Source organism: Antechinus flavipes, chromosome 6 (genome assembly GCF_016432865.1).
Source record: "Antechinus flavipes isolate AdamAnt ecotype Samford, QLD, Australia chromosome 6, AdamAnt_v2, whole genome shotgun sequence".
In the NCBI taxonomy this organism is placed as follows: domain Eukaryota; kingdom Metazoa; phylum Chordata; class Mammalia; order Dasyuromorphia; family Dasyuridae; genus Antechinus; species Antechinus flavipes.
Window position 1 is genome coordinate 127,218,145 of NC_067403.1, and position 19,676 is coordinate 127,237,820.

The 19,676-nt window shown below is 35.5% G+C and overlaps 1 protein-coding gene across 1 annotated transcript in view; it reads right to left on the reverse strand.

The window, feature by feature from the left end:
* Positions 1–19,676, reverse strand: part of UGT8 (UDP glycosyltransferase 8) — a 95,345-nt gene that overhangs the window by 45,888 nt on the left and 29,781 nt on the right. The window contains exon 2 of the mRNA XM_051964929.1: positions 18,849–19,672. Within this exon, the coding sequence (XP_051820889.1) occupies positions 18,849–19,670 (822 nt within the window). The 5' untranslated portion in view covers positions 19,671–19,672. The remainder of the gene's footprint in view (positions 1–18,848; positions 19,673–19,676) is intronic.

Sequence of the window (19,676 nt, forward strand, 5' to 3'; positions counted from 1 at the left end):
AGAAAAATTAGTGGCTTGTATGAAAATGATGAGAAACCATATTCAAAAGGGTGAAAAAATCCTGAGATTTGTGATCCAGAAGGACAAAGAAAGCCTGCACTATCTGCTAGGCACCATCAATTTAAACATCAAAAAGTTTGGAGAAAATACAGGCAAGAACACTGGAGGAAGAGGGAAAGATGCTTAAAGGGGTCTGTTTGGATGTAAAGAATAGCACCAATTTAGCTATTATCCAAAAAAAAAAAAAAAAAAAAAGGATGAAAACAAGCACAAATATAGGGGTATGTCACAAAACTGACACCCTCCTAAAACAACAGATCTATTAAAGATCAGAATGAGCTGAGGTTTGCAAAGAAAGTTTGAGCCAACAAAAAGTGTAATATTTTAAGCAATATCAGGGAAAACAATAGGCTCAGAGGATGAATCTGACCACTGGCCAAGCAAGAAATCCATAACTGGTTTCAGAGAAAATAGGGAGCTGCAGCTCAATTATTTTCTTTATGTATGCTCAGCAAAGAAAAGTGATAGGGGAAGACCAGTTGATAAAACTTTTGAACTCTTTCTCAGAAAAGTTTTTAAATAAAAAGAATTAGAAAAGAAATCAATTATACTGAAACACCAATATAAAATTGTTTTTTACAAAAACCAATAAGGTCAAAGAACAGGTCAAGAACCCCAAAAATAGTGCATATTTGAGTCAATTCTTCCATTTTCCCTCAAGAGCGCTTTAGGAGGACGATATCAAATTTATAAAGAATCTTAGAGATTATTCAGTGATTATCCTTTATTTTCCATGAAACTTCCAGAGAAGAGCGAAACAATTTTTTGGCAACAAGAGCTCAATTAGTAGATCCAGAAATGTACCTGTCAAGTTCTAACTCCAAATCCAGGGTTGCTTCCATTCTATTCCATTATCTATCACAAGCAAACCGTCTTTCTGAATTCCTTAGCTGACAACTCGTTTTATTTATTTATACATAGCATACAGAAAATATGCACGCATAATAAACTATATTAAAATGTGATTTATCATAAAAAGTATTAACTTTCAAAGAAAATTAAAAGTTTACTTATTGGTTTGATTATGTAAACGTGGATGCATCTTCCTGCTGCTATCTTTTTTTGCTACTTTATCAAACTTTTAACTTTTGCTGAACATTTGGGTGGCATGGTGCTAGAAAGCAAACACTAATTAAGATAACTTTGAAATACACATCTATCAGAATGGCTAAGATAACAGGAAAAGATAATAATAAATGCTGAAGGGGATGTGGGAAAATTGGGACACAAATACATTATTGGTGGAGTTGTGAATTGATCTAGCCATTCTGAAGAGCAATATGGAACAATGCCCAAAGAACTATCAAACTGTGCATACCCTTTGATCCATCAATGTCTCTACTGGGTCTGTATTCCAAAAAATACCAAAATACCAAAAAAGAGAAAAGGACCCACATGGGCAAAAATGTTTGTAGCAGGCTTTTTTGTAGTGGCAAGGAACTAGAAACTAAGTGGATGCCCAGCAGCTGGAGAATGGCTGAATAAAATATGGTATATGAATGTTATCGAATATTATTGTTCTGTAAGAAATGAACAGGATGATTTCAGAAATGCCTAGATTGATATGAACTGATACTAAGTGAAGTGAGTTGAACCAAGAAAGCATTGTACACAGCAACAAGATTATGTGAGATGATCAATTCTGATGGCCACGATGCTTTTCAAAAATGAGGTAATTCAGGCCGATTCCAATAGACTTTGATAAAGTGAGCCATCTGGATCCAGAGAGAGGACTGTGGGAATTGATTATGGATTACAACATAGTATTTTCACCTTTTTTGTTGTTGTTTGCTTGCTTTTTGTTTTCTTTCTCAATTTTTTTTTCTTTTTGATCTGATTTTTCTTGTGCAGCATAATTGTGGAAATATGTATAGAAGAACTACACATTTTTAACATATTGGATTACTTGCTATCTGAGGGAAGAAGTGGGGAGAAAGGAAAGAAAACATTTGGAATACAAGGTTTTACAAGAGTGAATGTTGAATACTATGCATATATTTTGGAAGCTTAAAAAAAAAAAGTAAGGATCTGAGTGAAAGTGAATGAAAGTGAATAGTTCTTTCTCATCCTCTCTGGACCGTTCTCTGTCTGCAAAATAAGGAGTTTTAAAAGGCATGACCTCTAAAGTCCCTTCCTGCTCTATCCTACAATACTTTGAAATTTGTTTAGTCAAATTTGTTCAGGTTATGTAGGACTCTGGGTAGCCCCATTTGGGGGATTTTCTTGGCAAAAATACTGGAGTATTTTGCCATTTCTTTCTCTAACTCATTTTATAAATGAGGAAACTGCAGAAAACGGGACCAAATGACTTGCCCAGAGTCACACAATTAGTGAGTGTCTGAGTTAAAAATTGAATTCAGGATGATTAATCCTCCTGACTTAAAGCACAGGTACTCTATGCCATCTAGCTACCTACTTAGAAAATAACTAATATTAATATAAAAAACATGACAATGGAGAGCTAGCCTCAGTCAGGAAGTTTAAATACTGCCTTAGATGTAAATTAGCTCTGGGATCTTTAGATAATTCATTTAACATCTCAGCTGCAAAAGGCATGTTTATTTGCATTGACCAGTTCAACCTCCAATAAAAATAGAACAAAGTAAAACTCTCAAACAGCAGTTTATATCTGGGACTAGTGGTCAAACTAAATGAGGAAAAAGGTAAGCCAGATGAAAAGAGAAAATGAACAGAAGATTTTAAAAGGTTTCATATATAAATGAAGGACTTAGTATGAGCCTGACACTATGTTAATCACTAGCTAATCATTACCAAGAAAGGCAAAAACAGTACCAAACCTGAAGAAGCTTATATTCTAATGCTACGTGTAACAGTAAAACAAAACAGTAGTTGGAGATAATACAGAGGAAAGGCACTACAATTAAGGGACTCTGGGAAAAGGCTTCTGGAAGAAGGTAGGATCTGAATGCAGACTGCAAGAAAACTAAGAGTTAGAGGTGACAAGGGAGATCATCACAAGGGCAGGGGACAGCAAGTGAAAAGTCAAGGACAGGGGGATAGAGTGGCCTATTTAAAAACAAAGAGGCTGGTCATTGGATCACAGAGGGGAGTAGAGCAAAACAAGCCTAGAAAGGTTGAAAATGGGCTTTCAAAATTTACAAAGTGAATTCATCAATGAATAATCAATATTTAATTATATCCGTATAGCCTTTAAAAAAAAAAGTTTTTGAATTCTGCACATAAGAAAAATCTTTATTAAAGTCTTTGGTATGACATTTCCAAAGACCTGATTTAAATGTTGGCTCCACCATAAACAGTTACGTTGGGCACTTATTCCGATCTTAGTCTTCTTATCTACAAAATGAAGGGTGTGGAAGAATATTATGCCACAGTTCTCTTTTATTGTCCTGACTCAGTTTTGCTAATTATTCTGACTCAGTTTCCCTAAATTGTCCTGCCTAGGTTTCCCTAATTGTTCTACTCAGTCGTGCAAAACCATCCCTTCTTCCTAATCAGAATATTTGATAAGGATGAAAGATCTTATATTTTAGAATATCAGAATGCCTTTCCCCATCCCAAGCTATCAGAATATCAGATACCAAGATGCCTCTCCTCATCTCCAAGGTGCCTCCCCCCATTTTGTCATTTCATCTCCGGTGGCTCACCCCACCCTGTCGGAGTCCCATTCCCACTCTCAGCACTCCAACTCCACCCCTGCCTCAATCTACCCCTTGTATCTGACTCGTGTGTATATGTGTGTATATGTGTGTGTGTGTGTGTGTGTGTGTGTGTGTGTGTATGTATCATTGAGAACTGGGTTGTGACATTGTTGGCTTGATTCTTGGAGACAATAGTCTCATTCAGCCTTGGTACCAAACTATAGATCCATTTGGTCCAGGTAAATCTCTCCCTTTTAAATAAATTATGAAATACTCTCTAATCTCTATGTTGCCTCAGTTTTTCCAGCATTACATTTTGGAGAGTCCACCAAAATGTTAGAAAATGAGAGCAGGATTAGAGAACAAGGACATTCGGGGCTCTGCCTTAGGCTTCAGGGTAGCTGGGGATCTGGGTTTTTTGCTTAGAGAGGCTGGCCCTCTGGATTTTTTCCCAGAGTCTGCGGGAAAGAACAGTTTTCAGTCACAACTGTGCCTGACGGTGGACACCTCCATTTGGCTAAGGGAGAATCTGGTTTCAAAACCCTGCTGGGTAAGTTTTCTGTCTGGTCTGACTGCTAGCAAATCTGCTCCCCAGAAAAAGTTGGGCTGATGAGACATACAACTCTGGGAAATGCCAGTAGCACGCTATGTGGTATTGTCTGGTTCTGAGTACCTTTTGGGTACTATAGTACCTTTTGGGTAATATCTGGTTCTGAGTACCTTTTAGTACTTCCTGGTTTTAAATTTGGGCATTCTCTGTAAAGGTAGAGAAATGCATCAAACCGGGGCTTTAAAAAAAAAAAAGCTTGGTTTAGATTCTGGAAGGGAAGACTCTGGAGCTCACAACTTCCCTCGGGGCTATTCTAAGGTTTCCAGATAGCCCCTGGTCTGTGTGTTAAATGACTGTGCAGTCTGTCTGTGTGTTCTGTGTGATTTGCTTGTCTGTCTTGTTGGTTGGGAGCTTTGCTAAATTAAGAAATTTGGAAATTGGTTATTTCAACATTGCAACTGTACTCAGTATAAAATTTGCTTATGATTTTAAACTTTTATAAAGTGGCACTCAGGTTTTTTCTTTGAAGTAGTTTAAAATTCAGGTGTGGCTCGGGTTGAACTAGCCTAGATAAGGCCTCAGGAAAACAAAAGAAGTTTCCACCAATTGCTTTGAACTCTGGCTGGAGAAAATATTTGATTAGTAATTTTAGGATGGAACTGAGTCAGGATAATTAGGAAAACTGAGTCAGGACAATAAAAGACAACTGTGGCAACAAGAAAATAGTCTGTAAATTCCTCATTATGTCCCTTCCAGCTCTAACATTCCTGGAGTCTTTCTAAGATGAAGGAATTGAAACATTGTTATGCCACCTTGGTTCAGGATTAGACCTGATGATCAGGATTTACCAGGATTAGATATTTGATGTTTTTCCTTTGAATGAATTTTGTTGTAGATGCTTTCATTTCATTCAGCCACCTGCATTTCAAAAAAGTTTTTCAGATCAGGAGAAAATATTCCAGAAGTCACCATTTCAGCACCTCATTTAGTTACTAATTTTCTACCCACTTTTATAGGTACATGAATCTTCTTAGATATGAGACAAAATACTTGGAGGATAGAAACTTTTCCATTTTTATCTTTGTATTTCTAGCTTTTAGTACACAGCTTGACACAAAAGAGACACTTAATAAATTGTTTCTTTAATGATGAAAGCAGAGTTTTAGGAATACTAATCCAAGTGTAGTTGCAGGTTGAAAGAAAGATTGGAATAAAAATGACACAAGATAGGTCACTACATAGATTGTTTCAATAGCTGTGGGGTAAAATGAAAAGGGAGGAAAGAGGGTGTGGCAGTAGAAATAGTTTGGTAAAATTTGGTTTTAGGATTTAAATCTAGGAGTGTCTGGGCCTGAGGTTTTTAGCCTTTTCTGGGTCACCAACTCTTAGCCATGTGGAAAAATTCTTCTCAGTATAATTTTTTAAATGCATTTAAAAAATAAAAGGTTACAAAGAAAACCAATTATATTTGAAATAGTTATCAACATTTTACAAAACTAATTCACAGATTCAAAATTAAGAATTTCTATTCTATGTTATTTAGTCCAAACTTTTAATTTTTTTTTAGAAATGGGGTAATTAAGATCCAAAACAGATATATCCAAGTTGTTCATAACTACCTTTAGAAAATGTTGAGATTCAAACCATGATTCCCTAAGTTTCTTGAAGTTTAAAAGAAATACAATTATGACTTCATGCACTCTGCCTTTTTTCTCAGACTTATAATACAACCTTTATCATTTTAAAAGAATTTTTAAAAAATAAGAACTCCAACCTTTCAAAGTAAATGAAAACTAAAAAACTGATTCAAAGGAATTTTATAAGGATTCAGCAAAAGAGGACAATTTGTTCATAGGACTGGAGTCAGAGAATCTACCTGCAAACTGGCTTGTTTTACTTAAAAAAAAAATTATAATGCTTTTTGGGTTTTGTCTAATCGTTTAAGTTATAAGCCAATATATATTGACATATAAATATTTGCTTTTTACATTCTCATACTATGAAGATCCTTGAGGATAGAGGTTTTCATTGTGTCTTTGTATATGTTGTACTTGGCAGATTGTCCTCTTTTGCTGAATCCTTATAAAATTCCTTTGAATCAGTTTTGGTTTTGGTCTAGTATTTCCAGCACCTGACATAAGATTAGACACTTAGATGGTGCTCAATAAATCACTAAATATGCATTTGTTATGCCACAGTTCTCTTTAACTGTCCTGACTCAGTTTCCCTGTCCCAGTTTCCTTTACTGTTCTGTCTCATAAATTAGCAAGATAAAAGAGTAGATCTCCTGACTCTTTTATGGATTTACAATATTCCTTTAGAATATTCCAAGATAACCCCAGTTCATTAAGTATTTCAGTATTTCAAAGGACCTTGAAGTTTGGCTTGAGGCACCTAAAAAGTTTGGAGTTTGCCTGCCTTGATGGTCTAACTGTGCATAATCTGCTCAGAAATCTGTATTCTAATAGCAGTCCTGTTTCTCTAGGTGGGGACGGGTGGAGTACTACAAGCCTCATCCTTCCCCCATGGAGAGGGCTGCCTCTCTGACTGGGCCTTGGACCCTGCTGCTTTGTAAGCAGAGACTGAGTTAAGTGCACAAATGACCACAGACCTAACTGTCCATCTCAAACTGGATTCTCTGACTGAGGTGATGCTCCAAAACTGTAGAGGACCTGACATGCTTGCAACAAGGGAGCCTTTGTACAGCTCTTAACTCTGGGGTTATCAGGGAGACTTGCTCTTGCCATATGAGTCCTTACATTTTTTCTAGTTTTATTTTTGGCTCATTTGCTTTACATAAGGTGGGTCAAAGACCTCCTGGGTATCTAGAGGAAGGTGCTAAGATTCAAAGGTTTGAATATTTAGGAGAGAGAGAGTGTGGAATGTTATGCCACAGTTCTCTTTAACTGTCCTGACTCAGTTTCCCTGTCCCAGTTTCCTTTACTGTTCTGTCTCTTCGCTCTCGGGTTATAAATTAGCAAGATAAAAGAGTAGATCTCCTGACTCTTTTATGGATTTACAATATTCCTTTAGAATATTCCAAGATAACCCACGATATCTTTACTTCTTTGTCTCCGGATTTTTTAGGGTTTTATGGCTTCCCCTCCCTGATAAAAAAACTTTCCCTCCCTTTCTCTTCTTTGTCTCCAAAAAGGTATTTAAGAAGTTGGGGTTCCTCCATTCATGGCTGGAGAATGGCATCTGGCAGCTGTATGCTGGACGCTGGATTCTTTGGGTCCTCCAGCCCTGGTACCAATATGGATTCCTTGGTCCCAGTATACTTATCTCTGTCTGACTGGATAATCTGAGACGAGAGTCCTGTCCAGTCAATCTTACTCTCCCATTAATAAAATATTAAAACTCTCTAATCTCTCTCCTGCCTCAGTTTCTCCGGCATTACACATTTAGCATGGAAAAAGGATCTCAGAGACCACCTAGTCTAACTCTTTCATTTCATCTTTCATGAAGAAATTGAAACCCAAAGAGGCTGTGACTTGCCTTGAATTATAATTTACCAAATTCAGATTTTTGTTTCCCATTAAAAAAAAAAAATTCTCATTGACTTTTAAAGTCTTTGGGAACTGGAACCCTTCCTACCTTTTCAGTTTTTTGGACATTTGAGTCACCTTCATATAAAGAATCCTCCAAATCCATGCCTTTTCACTGATGTTCCTCCATATCTGGATTTTTCTCCCATTTACTGCTTCTTAAGACAACTGGAATCCTACTTTCTCAAAAGAATTGCCATCTTCTCCCCTCCAAAAATACATGCACAATAATTAGTGTCTTTCCTCTAAAATGGGATACTAAGTGGGGATACTAATGGGACTAAATATCTCCCATAAAAATGTGGCCTCTACCTGTACCCTAATTATAGCCCCAAACCTCAGGTGTACGATTATGTTAGATAAACATACATTTCCCCCCTGTTCCTGAGCCTCTCCTCCTTTCCTTTAGTCTCTTCCCCCACCTTTCCATTAGCATTAAGTTCCTAATATAGTAAAGAGTGGGTCATTGGCTGGTATTCTTTGTCTCTGGGTAGAGTTTAATGTTCAGAATTTGACTGGACTCCCAGCCAATGGGAAGAAAGGCCAGAAAGTAGGGGGGGGTAGATTTCTGAATTAGGGTCTATTATCATTCTATAATAAAAAATAATTCTATTATAATTGTAATTTTACAGCATGTGCTTTGCCGCTCTTCTAAAAACAACCCTTTGTTAGGAGTTGCCCTTTCTAGAGAGATCATCACAAATCCTTTTTGGTTTTTTTATCTTAAGAGTCCCTGATTTTAATTTGGGTAAGAGTGGCTATCTCATTCACTTTGAGTTTATCTTCCATTTACAGCGCCTATATCTTGTAGATTCAATTTATGCATATTGTCTTCCCAATCAGAATGTGAATTCCTTGAAGACAGAGAACATGGTTCTACTTAAATCAACAGACTTTGGTTAATAAATTCTGGCTATAATACTTACTGACTCTGTGACTGGGAAAAAATCTCAGCCTCTCTGATCCTCATCTTGAGATGAGAATAACAATAATTTCATAACCATCTTCACAAAGTTGTTATGAGATCAGTCTATATAAACATAAGCTGTCATTAAATTAGCAGGCCAAATAAATTTAGATTCTCTGCCATTTCTATTGTTTTACAAGTCACATATGGAGTAGAATAGTCTTTGAATGAAGGCATCATCTTTGATTATCTAAACTCAAAGTCTCATCCAAACTTCCTTCTTATCCTCCTCCCCTTCATTATGGTCAATTAGTTTCCAAGTTTATTCTCCATCCACAGTGTCTCTTGGCATCCCCTTTGACCCCTTTTCTCCAAAAACAAAATGATAATATTAGATCAGGTCCTTGCCACCCCTCTTTGCCTAGATAACAGCAACTGTCTTCTAACATCTCTGTCTCTTTCCAATCCATCCTTTTTATATCTATTTAAGCTGTTATTCCTAAAACAAGTCTGACCACATCATTCTCCTCTGCTCAAGAAACATTAGTGGCTCCCCACTGCCTCTAAGATAAAACATAATCTTTTTGATACTCAAAGACCATTCACTATCTAGTTCCAACCTAACTTTCCAGACTCATTTCATTTCATTCTCCTTTACATACTTTTATTTCAGCCAAACTACTTGTTGTTGGAGTCAGTTTAAACTGGCCCATGGAGCTGAATGTTAAGATCTGCAGTGTGAGCATTTATGTTCTGAAAAACAGTAAGCTACAAATCAGGACTTATGGTTTTGCTGATGTCCCAACTTAAGAAGGACATGAAGAAAACAATTAAAAAATTAAAAGAAAAAGACTAAAATTACAAGTGTGGGGGTACTTTTCTATCCAGATAACTAATTGTTAAAATATTTACAAGCACACTGACTATATGAGATTTTTTCTACTCCATGCCTTTGCTTTTCTTCATATTTATAATCTTTTTTCTTCTTACTCCTATACCTCTTGGAATCCCCAGCTCCTACTGAGGTTCACCTAAAGCATTAGATCCTTTAAGAGTACTAACTTACTTTCCACCTCAATTGTTAGAACTCCTTCCACTCCCCAAATCACTTCCCTTTAGACTTCATATTTATCAGTATACATGCTGAGTCTAGTAGAGTTTAAGATTGAGGAAAGAGGTTCTTTTCATTTTTATTTTTGTATGCACAGCCCCTAGAGCACTTAGTGCTTAATAAATTCTTGATGAATTGAATGTACATTCATTCATCCTAGCTGTGTGACTAAGGAAATCACTTCTATGAACCTCAGTTTCCTCCTCTAAGGTCCTCTCCAACTTTAAATATAGGCTCCATGATCTTACAGAAGCCTTCAAAAGTAATAAGTAGAGTAATAGAGTAATTTGAATGCTTTTTTCTGCCTAAGTTGATGAGTAGCCCCTATGTGTGACAACAGCTAATTGAGTTCAGATGCTTATGAAATAGGAATTTTGATAAAGTAGAAATAATTTGGAGGCAAAAGCAGAGTAAAGGCTACCAAAATGGAGAGGAAGGTTATAATAAAAGTATAAAGTAAAGGGAAGCTGCATCCAAATTACGAAGAGTGAGGGAAGGAAAGGTGGCAAAACAACAGACAAATTTCCTTATTTTGCCTAGGTTAGTCCTGAAGTGATGGATTTTTTTAAAAAAAGACCATGTTATTAAAAAGATAGCACTTTCCAAAACCTCTGCCTATTTTGTATTTTTAGTACAAGTGTTCATTACTAAAGTCACTAATATATGGAAAAATAATTTCTCCTTTATGATTTGCTAACAAAAATGGTATTGTACTAATGCTACTATGTGAGCTTTGTTCTGTTTGATTTTCCTAATTAGTTATTCTTAGCATGGTTAAAAAAAACTAAATGCACAGCTGTGGCCTCAGTGTGATGCCTCAGCTGGCAGTAACCAGTGGTGCCTAATACTGATTCCCACCCCTCTAACATAAACACAAGTGCACAATATAAGCATAACTAGACATAAATCTTTTCAAGCTTTCCCTGCTCAGCTGTCCAAATTATCAAAAAAATCTTTCAATTCGGTAATGAACAATTACACATATACAAGAAAATAACTGATAAGTGATATTTGCAGTCTTTTAACACTGATATTTCTTATTTTGTAAATATTGAAAAATATACCAAAATCCTATTTATAATTTCCAATTTATTTTAATTAGGAGGAAATTTTGAAAATTCGTTTTAGAAAAATCCAGAATAAGCTTTCAAAGTTAAATCTAATTGCTATCCAAATTATCATAGATTATTTTAAATAATTTACTAGGAAAACTTATGAAAAATCCCACCCAATTTTTCATGAAGAGTGTGTATAGTATGTGTATGTGTGTGTAACGCAAACATTTTAGGCAAAATCACAATTCTATTTGATCATAATATTTCCACTTTTTTTCTTTTACTTTTTGGTGAAATAGAATCTGGGAAACAGACCTGAATTATAATTGGGTGACTTCTGCCTTACAAATCAATAACAAAAATGCCATAATCAAGATTTGACACTTTTATTTATGCTACTCATTAGAGTATTTGTTATTATTTGTCTGTCAATGATTTAGGCTGTAAAAATACAGATACTAAATTCTTTGGGTAGAAAACAAACTTCATAAATAATGTTTTCTGAAACTCCATGTGAAATCACCACTTTCAGACACCTGATATGATGGTGCCAGAGTTATGTCAGTCTTTGTGGGCAATGCTTCCCTTCTCACTACAAGGATTATAAACTTTAGTGTGAAATTAATTGATGCCAAAACATCAGGGCTCTGAAGGATGAAGTGTCCAGAATCTTATTAAAAGCAAACAAAAAACTATATTTTCTGCAATTTCCATTTTCAAGAAATTAATCATATATTTCCAAGAAACTGACTAAACATTTCCATGTAATCTATTCAATCTGTATTTCTCAAGAGAACCTCTACCAGATCTACCAGATAAAGTCAAAGAGCTTGTTGTTTGCTTGCATTTTATTTTAAGATTTTTCTTGTGCAGCAAGATAATTGCATAAATATGTTTACATATATTGGATTAAACATATATTTTAACATGTATAATATATATTGGATTGTTTGCCATCTAGGGGAGAGGTTGGGGAGAAGGAGGGGGAAATTTGGAACACAAGGCTATGCAAGGGTCAATGTTGAAAAATTATCCATGCATGTTTTGAAAATAAAAAGCTTTAATTTAAAAAAAAATAAAAAATGACAGTGTAAAAAAATAATAAAGTCAAAGAGAATCTCTCAGAAGATACTCAAAGTGTTTTTTGAAGTAACTATCCACACCAAGCTCCTCAGCTTTTTGAACAGCAGAACAAGTTGTGGAGGAAATACTCAACAAATGCTTACTAATTTGGATGTGGGCTGCATGTTTGTTTCTGGTAATTATATTACCCAATCATAGGTTGATTGGTTATGATGCTACTGTTCTAATTATTAATTACATTTTCCTAAGATTTTAAAGTTTTAAAATGCTAACTATCCTTTGTAGAAAACACCAGCTGGTGTAACACCACCAGCCATAACCTACCATAATCTAGTCTTTGATCCTAGGAAACATTTTGCATCCCTTGCTTAGATGAGGAAATACATTTTTACTACTTACAACAGCACCAGCACCAGAATTAATTAAAGTCTTAACAAAAAAATGAATTGTTTAATTAATATTTGGTTAATCTTATCCAAAACCTGGCTAAAAGAGAACCTAATTAGTCTTCTTGGAGAATTTTTTTGGGGAGGAAGATAGAAGGAATGAAATCTGTTCCACAAGCTGAACCCAATAACTCTACTATGCAACTTACATTTTTAAAGATATTGCCTAGAGCACTTCTCAGAGATCTATCTAAGGTCACAAAATTATTCTGTGTCAGAGACAGGATTTGAAGTCAGATCTTCTTGATTCCAAGGCTAGCTCTATCCATAGTCACACTGCTGTATAATCACTTAAAACCAAGATAATAAGTTACTTCATAGTAGGTTTGTGGACATTAAGAGCTTAATATCAGGGCAGGATATCCCAGGAAATTTCCATTCATAAAGAAGGATGTAGTTATTGCTCCAAAGGCCAAAGCCTTTAGTAAATTAGTAAAGGATTTTAGCTTCTTGGCACAAGATTCTCCAATCTAAGAAATAAATACTGTACCTGCTCATTTCCAAAGATACCCAAGTACCCTCCTCCACATCTCTCTCTCTCTTCTCTTCTCTCTCTCTCTTTCTCTCTCTCTCTCTCTCTCTCTCTCTCTCTCACACACACACACACACACACACACACACACACACACACACACACTTCTGAAGTCCAATAGTACTTTAATAAAGACAGCAAATTGTAAACTAATAATCTTTGACCACTTTTATAGAACTGATGGCTTTCTTTCTCTCTCTCTCTCTTCCCCTTCCCTCTCTCTCTTTCTCTCCCTCTCTCCCCCACCTGTAATTTTTGTTATTCCAACTGAGCTGCACAGGTATTTTGTACAAATATAATCAGATTAAAGAATCTCCTTAAAGAAATTTCTGCCAAGATTCGACTACTATGACTACTGCATTGCATCAGCAAATTGTTGCAGCCTACCAAAGCGGCTATTAACAAAAATAACTAGAGAAGAGGAAGATAAAGGGTTGTTATATTAGTTTTGAACCCACAAATCACCCATTTAATGATTATAAATGGCATGATGAAATGGATAAAGAGGCAAAAAAAAAAAAATTAGTCTCACAATGGCTGGTTTCTACCACTGTTTCTATAACCTAGAAATAAAACATCATTCCATTTCTTTCGGTAAGGGAGGGATGGAGAGTATGAGTAGATAAGGTGGGTGGCCTCGAGATTCTTCCTACCTCTGTAATGTCCCAAATTCAGAAAAGCTGAAACAAATGGGAAAATCAAAGAATCAATGAATTAGGAGCAGCCCAAGTCCTTAGAAATCACCTACTCTAACATACAGGTTTTTAGTCAAAAACTTATCACTGTGCTTTTTACCACATCCCTTTCAAGTGAGAATAAACCAAAACCAAAACTAAACAAAAACAAAATCTGCCTCTGCTGTCTTACACAACTTTGAGCAATCTTGAGGAACATTTTGACAATGATTTGTCACACCCCTCAACAAAGCCAGGATCCAGTAAGACTGTGAAGAAGGCCACCCTCATCTTCAGCACCCAATCATATTCTCTTCCACTGCCTTTCTCCCTATTTGGCAGAGTCTGCTTCAGGTGCCCAGTGCTTTCATGCTATTGTCAACCTTCCTGTTTTCCTCCTGATCCCCATATAGAAAAACTAACAAAAAAACCTGAAAAATAAAAACAAAAAAACCTTTGGCATTAGTATAAAATTTGCCAAGTTCATTCATAACAAAATTTATTAACAAAAGGTACAATTTTTCATTACCAAAAAAGTTGAGGAAGATCAGATAAGAGGAGAAAAGGAAAGGGAATGAGCTTTTACCTCTTATATGCTACACAATGTTTTATAAATATGACCTCATTTGATTAAAAGGACTCAGAGAAATTTTTACCACTTCATGATTAGTGACAAAGACCAACTTAAATCTTCAGTACTGATTTCTACTCAGTCAAAAGAAATGCCAGAATCTTCTTTAACCAGAAAGAACTTTGTGAGATTATAGCAATAACAGGCTCCTACAGACCACAATAGTGTCTCTGTTTAATCATTAACAGAAAGACCAGGAGGTATATATACATGAGGGCATTCAGCAAATGCTGTTTAATGATATTTCTAACAGGAAGGTACAACTACATTATCAATAAAGTGATAGCAATAGATTAAAGATGGGGGATGAGAAGGAAATAACTATTAGAGAAAGTAGTTGTGATAAAAAAAAAAAGTGAGGTTCCCAATTAAGTGGTTCGGATAGAATGTGTTACATTCATGTTTCTATCTATAAATTCTATTAAATCCTAATAGTAACTAATAATTCTGTACAATAATTTAGAAATGAAATAGATTTGGTTGGAAAGGTCTTCATTTCTCAAACCTGCTATACTCACAAATCAGTTATTTTTGGACTTGTAAGCATTATATCCAAATTGCCACTTGGATTCTTGATTCTCTTAATGGAATTGTTTAACATCACAGAGATAAATTTGGTATTAGAAATCAACCAGTCTGTCTTTCTCACTTTAAAATGAGAAACCAAGGCTCAGAGCAGGAAAGTCATGTGCCAAAAATGACATAAGCAAGTGTGGTAGCCAACATTCAAACCCAGATCTTCTGACTTCAAATCCCATGTCCTTTCTACTGTATCAGGTTCAACTTAGTGTTAATACATGAATCCTTGTTTACAACATCCCTGTGGTTAATATTATCTTGGGTTAAAGATCTCAGAGACCTGGCAGAGTACATTCACTGGGATACCTCTAATTGGTCCAATCTGATCCTTCCAAAATGTGAGCTCAGGGGGAATGACAGTCCTTTTGTCTTCCTTTATTTAGCACAGTGCCTGGCACATAATAGGCATTTAGTAAGTGTTTATTGCCTTATTAACTTCTATATAAAGCTCTATACAATAACTTTAAATAAATTCTTTAAGTTCAACATAATAACTTGAAGCCATCTTTCTACCCACTCTTAACCTGATCTTCTCAAAGCAAAATACACTAGATTCTTTCAACCAATCTTCTTATGGTAGTCTGGTTATTAATAGTTATGATGCCAAGGACATCAAAGACCACCCCAATACAGTATAACTAATTTTCAACTTCCCAAGTTAACAAAACTGAATACACCAAATCCTCATTTCAATTAGCAAATGGTTGGTCATCTGTCTAGCCATTCTCCGCAAGACCTTCTGAGCCTTGTCATCTGCCCTGCTACTTGTCCCTAGGTACTACCTGGCCTGTCCGCCATGACCTGAATGTGAACTCTTAAGTCACATTCTCATCCAATTAGAATGTAATCTACCAGCAGACAGAGGCAGCTTTTTTGCCTAGGCACTGATGCCAGTGCTCCACAAAGTTAATAAAATAAATTAAACTTAAATGTATGATTTCAAAAACATTCATAAATAACAGACCCATAAGTGGTTATTAAAATAAGCTGGCATAAACCTGACCTCTAGAAAAGGAATTTTTAATCTATGGAGTTGAGTAAAAATTTATTCTTAAAAACACAGTTTTCCTTTATAAACTTTTGCATTTTATTTTTTAAATAGAACAGCATTCTGAAAAGGGGTCCAAAGGATTCATCAGATAAAAAAGGTTAAGAATTTTTTATCTATCTTAAGAGAAAAAAGCCATGACCTTTTGGCTAATGTTGGCAAAAAATCATTGAATTTCCGGGCAACAGTGATTTTATGATCTCTAACAAACAGTGATTCTTCAAGTTACAAAATGAGGATACATAACAAAACTCCACATTCTAATCACAGGGACCTATGATTTTATTGACATGGGAAGCTTCTCACTGATGAAACTGAAGTTGGTAATTTCACTATACAAAAACATAAAAGATCTTGCATATGGATAGCAATAGAGTAGGCGGAATTCTAATAATTAAGTTTAATTATTAACTCTTAAAGGCTGACTTAATTATCTTTATTCTTATAATTATTTTACCTGTTAAGATTCTAGAACCCACCTAAGTGTCACAGAATGACAGACTGAGAAATTTTTCTGGCTGCAATAAAATTCTCAAATTCAATTGGAAACTGATCCCTGCAGCCCTATTTACTATCTTAGCAAACCTTAAACTAGCACTACCTATACTATATACATAGTTTTTGTTAAATATGTCCTAATTACAATTTAATTTAGTTTAAATTTTCCTTGGAAGTTTTACTGGTTGCCTATAGCACTCTGGTCATGACTTTGAACTCTCAGCACTATCCTAATGGGGCTTCTCTCCCTATCTACTGGTTCCTTTCCCATTATATACAAATATGTTGAAGTCTAACCCATACTTTCAAAAGAAAAAAAAAAAAATAATCATCCCCTGTTGTACTCTTTAGATTAAGAATAGTATCATTTTTGCATTTTACTGGGAAACTTCAAAAAACACCAAAAAGTAGTCTCACTTATTCACTCGTACCTTCCTCATACCTTCATTGCCCTGCATTTTTATATCTATTCCCAACACTAAACACAGTGCCTGCCATATAGTATACATTTAATAAATGTTTTATCACTTAGTTATTCATATTAACTATTCCCACAATTGGACATGCTGTTTCCAAACTGTACATTTTATGAAAACTATAATTTATTTCTCTCTGAACTTAATCTTACAAATTCCTCTTTCTTCCAAGACACAATTCAACTGTCACCTTCTTCATGAAATATCTGACTCCCCCTGTTGATTGTCCTCCTGCCCTCAAATCCTACAATAATTTGTACCCCCCCCTCCATTTGCCCTGTATTATATTTCCTTGAATATACTTTATAGTCAAATTCCACCCCAAATAAAATATATGTTCCATCAAGTCAAAAATTTAATCTTATGTGTCTGAACTAATTCAAACTTGCTCAAGAGACAAATGTTAAACTTCGATAAAAAATTACACTTCAGAAATTATCACTTTCTATAGAAAGAAAAGAAAGAAAAATAAAGAAAAATCAGGATTTGATTTACTGTTCTGATGACTGTCTACAGTTAAGAAAGGGAAAAAATGTTAATATAAATCAAACTTCAACAATATATCTTGCATGCATTTTTTCAGTGTTTCAGTTATTTCCAGTAGGCCAGCTGTTAAATATATACCAGCACACCTCTTTTGTTCCTATCATAAATCTCTGAACATTTTTAAGTACAGATGACTATGATTTCATGGGTGAAGGGAATAAAAATATCTCCAATCTCCAAAGGAAATAAACTGTTTTGCAACATTTGACTTTTGACAGTGCCTCACAGATATAAAGAGCTTAAAATGACTTGTTCTGAATCACAGTACCAATTACAGCAGCAGAGCTTGGACGTGAGTCTTCTTGACTGGAAAATCTGTTCTCTATCCACTGAGCAAACTGTCTTTTGCCTAGAACAAGAATGAGGGCTTCACATTTAATCAATTGTCCAGAGGCTCTCTTTGCTTAACTGTGAAATATTTGTTTCTTCCAAGATTTTATACTGTTCTAGGCTTTCAGTTTCTCATATATTGCTTATAGCCACTAATATTTTATTTAGTTTTTGTTTTTCCAAAAATATTAAAAGCCAGATGATAATACCCTGGAGAGCCAAAGAACAACTTCTATCTTCTTTAAACCTTTTCTTAACCATTGAATTTTTATTTTTTTCTCAATTACATATAAACAAAAATGTTAACTTTTTTTTAATTAGTTCCATGTTTTTTCTCTCTTTTGCCTTCCCCTCTCTTTGAAAAGGCAAATAATTTGATGCATTCTACTTATGTTTAACCACCTCCACATATTGAAATTCATCAAGGTAATTTCAACACCAAGGTAATTCCAATCCCTGACTTCATACCTACAATCAATTTCCAGATCTTAATAACTCATTTTCTGCTTCGATTAGCTCTTGCAGACACTTCCTAATTCAGGCCATGATGACCTTTCACTTTCACTATTTCGTTAAGTCATTGATCTCCCTACCTTCAGTCTCTGCTCCCTCCAATTCATAGTTCATACAACTTTCAACATAATCTTAAGATCATGTTACTCTCAACTTTTAAGTTGGGGACAATGTTACTAGGGAGCAATAACTGGAGACCAGTTGCAGTTTGAATTTGGGAGGGGGGAATCTGAGGGAGCATAGGCACTGCCTCTCTCAAGTAGTATTCATCCAATCAATAATTACATTTCCCCTTCATTACATCAGTTTTCATTTGACCAGAACTTCCATTTCTGAGATCCAACCAATCCAGCACATGGCAGAACCTCAGGAATACACAAATGCCTCATTCAGAACAGGACCATGTGCAAGCAACTATGAATAAAGGCACTTATGTAGACTCTGTGCTATGATAGCATAGATAGCTTTATGCTATCTATACCTGTTTTTGAGATTGTCACTGGTTACTATCACAATTATCTCTTTCAATTTTCCATTGTAACATTCTAGAAAACATTTTTAAAAATTCTTCCATATCACTAATCCTCAAAAATTGACTTTTATAGTATAAAAAAATTATCATAAAATTCAGCAAACCTTACTTCTGGTAGTGGGCTGGCTGGTTTGGTTAGGATTCCTCCCACGTAAACAACATTAGGTAGAGTGGGTCTTGGGAACTCCAGTGCCACATCTGTACAAAGCATCCAAAGGCTGGTCTCCTGAACCAAATCATACATGGATCTCACTGGAAGCAGGTGATACTTCTGCATTATCCTTTCATATTTTGGAAGAACCAGATAGCTGATTCCTAATCTGGAAATGAGGTAAACGCCAGTATTTTTCAACCTTTCCAGAAAGTTCATATTATCTGTGAGAAGTGAGTTAAATTCTGGAACATAAGACAATGGCATGGGAGCCCCCACTTCAGCAGGATACCAAAGACCTGTGGAAAATACTGCATACTTCACCCCTAAAAGGTGAGCTATAACAAATCCACACATCTCATTAGGATCCACGAGCAGCAAATCAAATTTTTCTTTTTTCAGGCCCTGCATCAAGGCATCGTTGCCAACCATCATCTCACAGTTCTTAGAATAGTGGTCCAGTATGTCGAACAGTTCTATTACTGTAAGTCTCCCAGAGAAAATATTCCGCATTTTGGACTGTAGGAAAGCATCTGAAGTGGTGCTGTTAAAGATTCCTGGATAGCGCTGCAGTCCATAATGATTAGATGGCATGATGTCTCTGCCTTCGGACAGGAGAAACACTGTCTGGTGGCCTCTCTCATGCAATGCTGAGGCTAAGGTCTTGAAAATGTACATATGGCTTTCAAACATAATTGGCGGCACAACAACGATTTTGGCAGCCTTTGCTAGTCCAACAGCACTCCACAGGAGTACGAAAAACGGAGTGTAAGACTTCATAGCTGA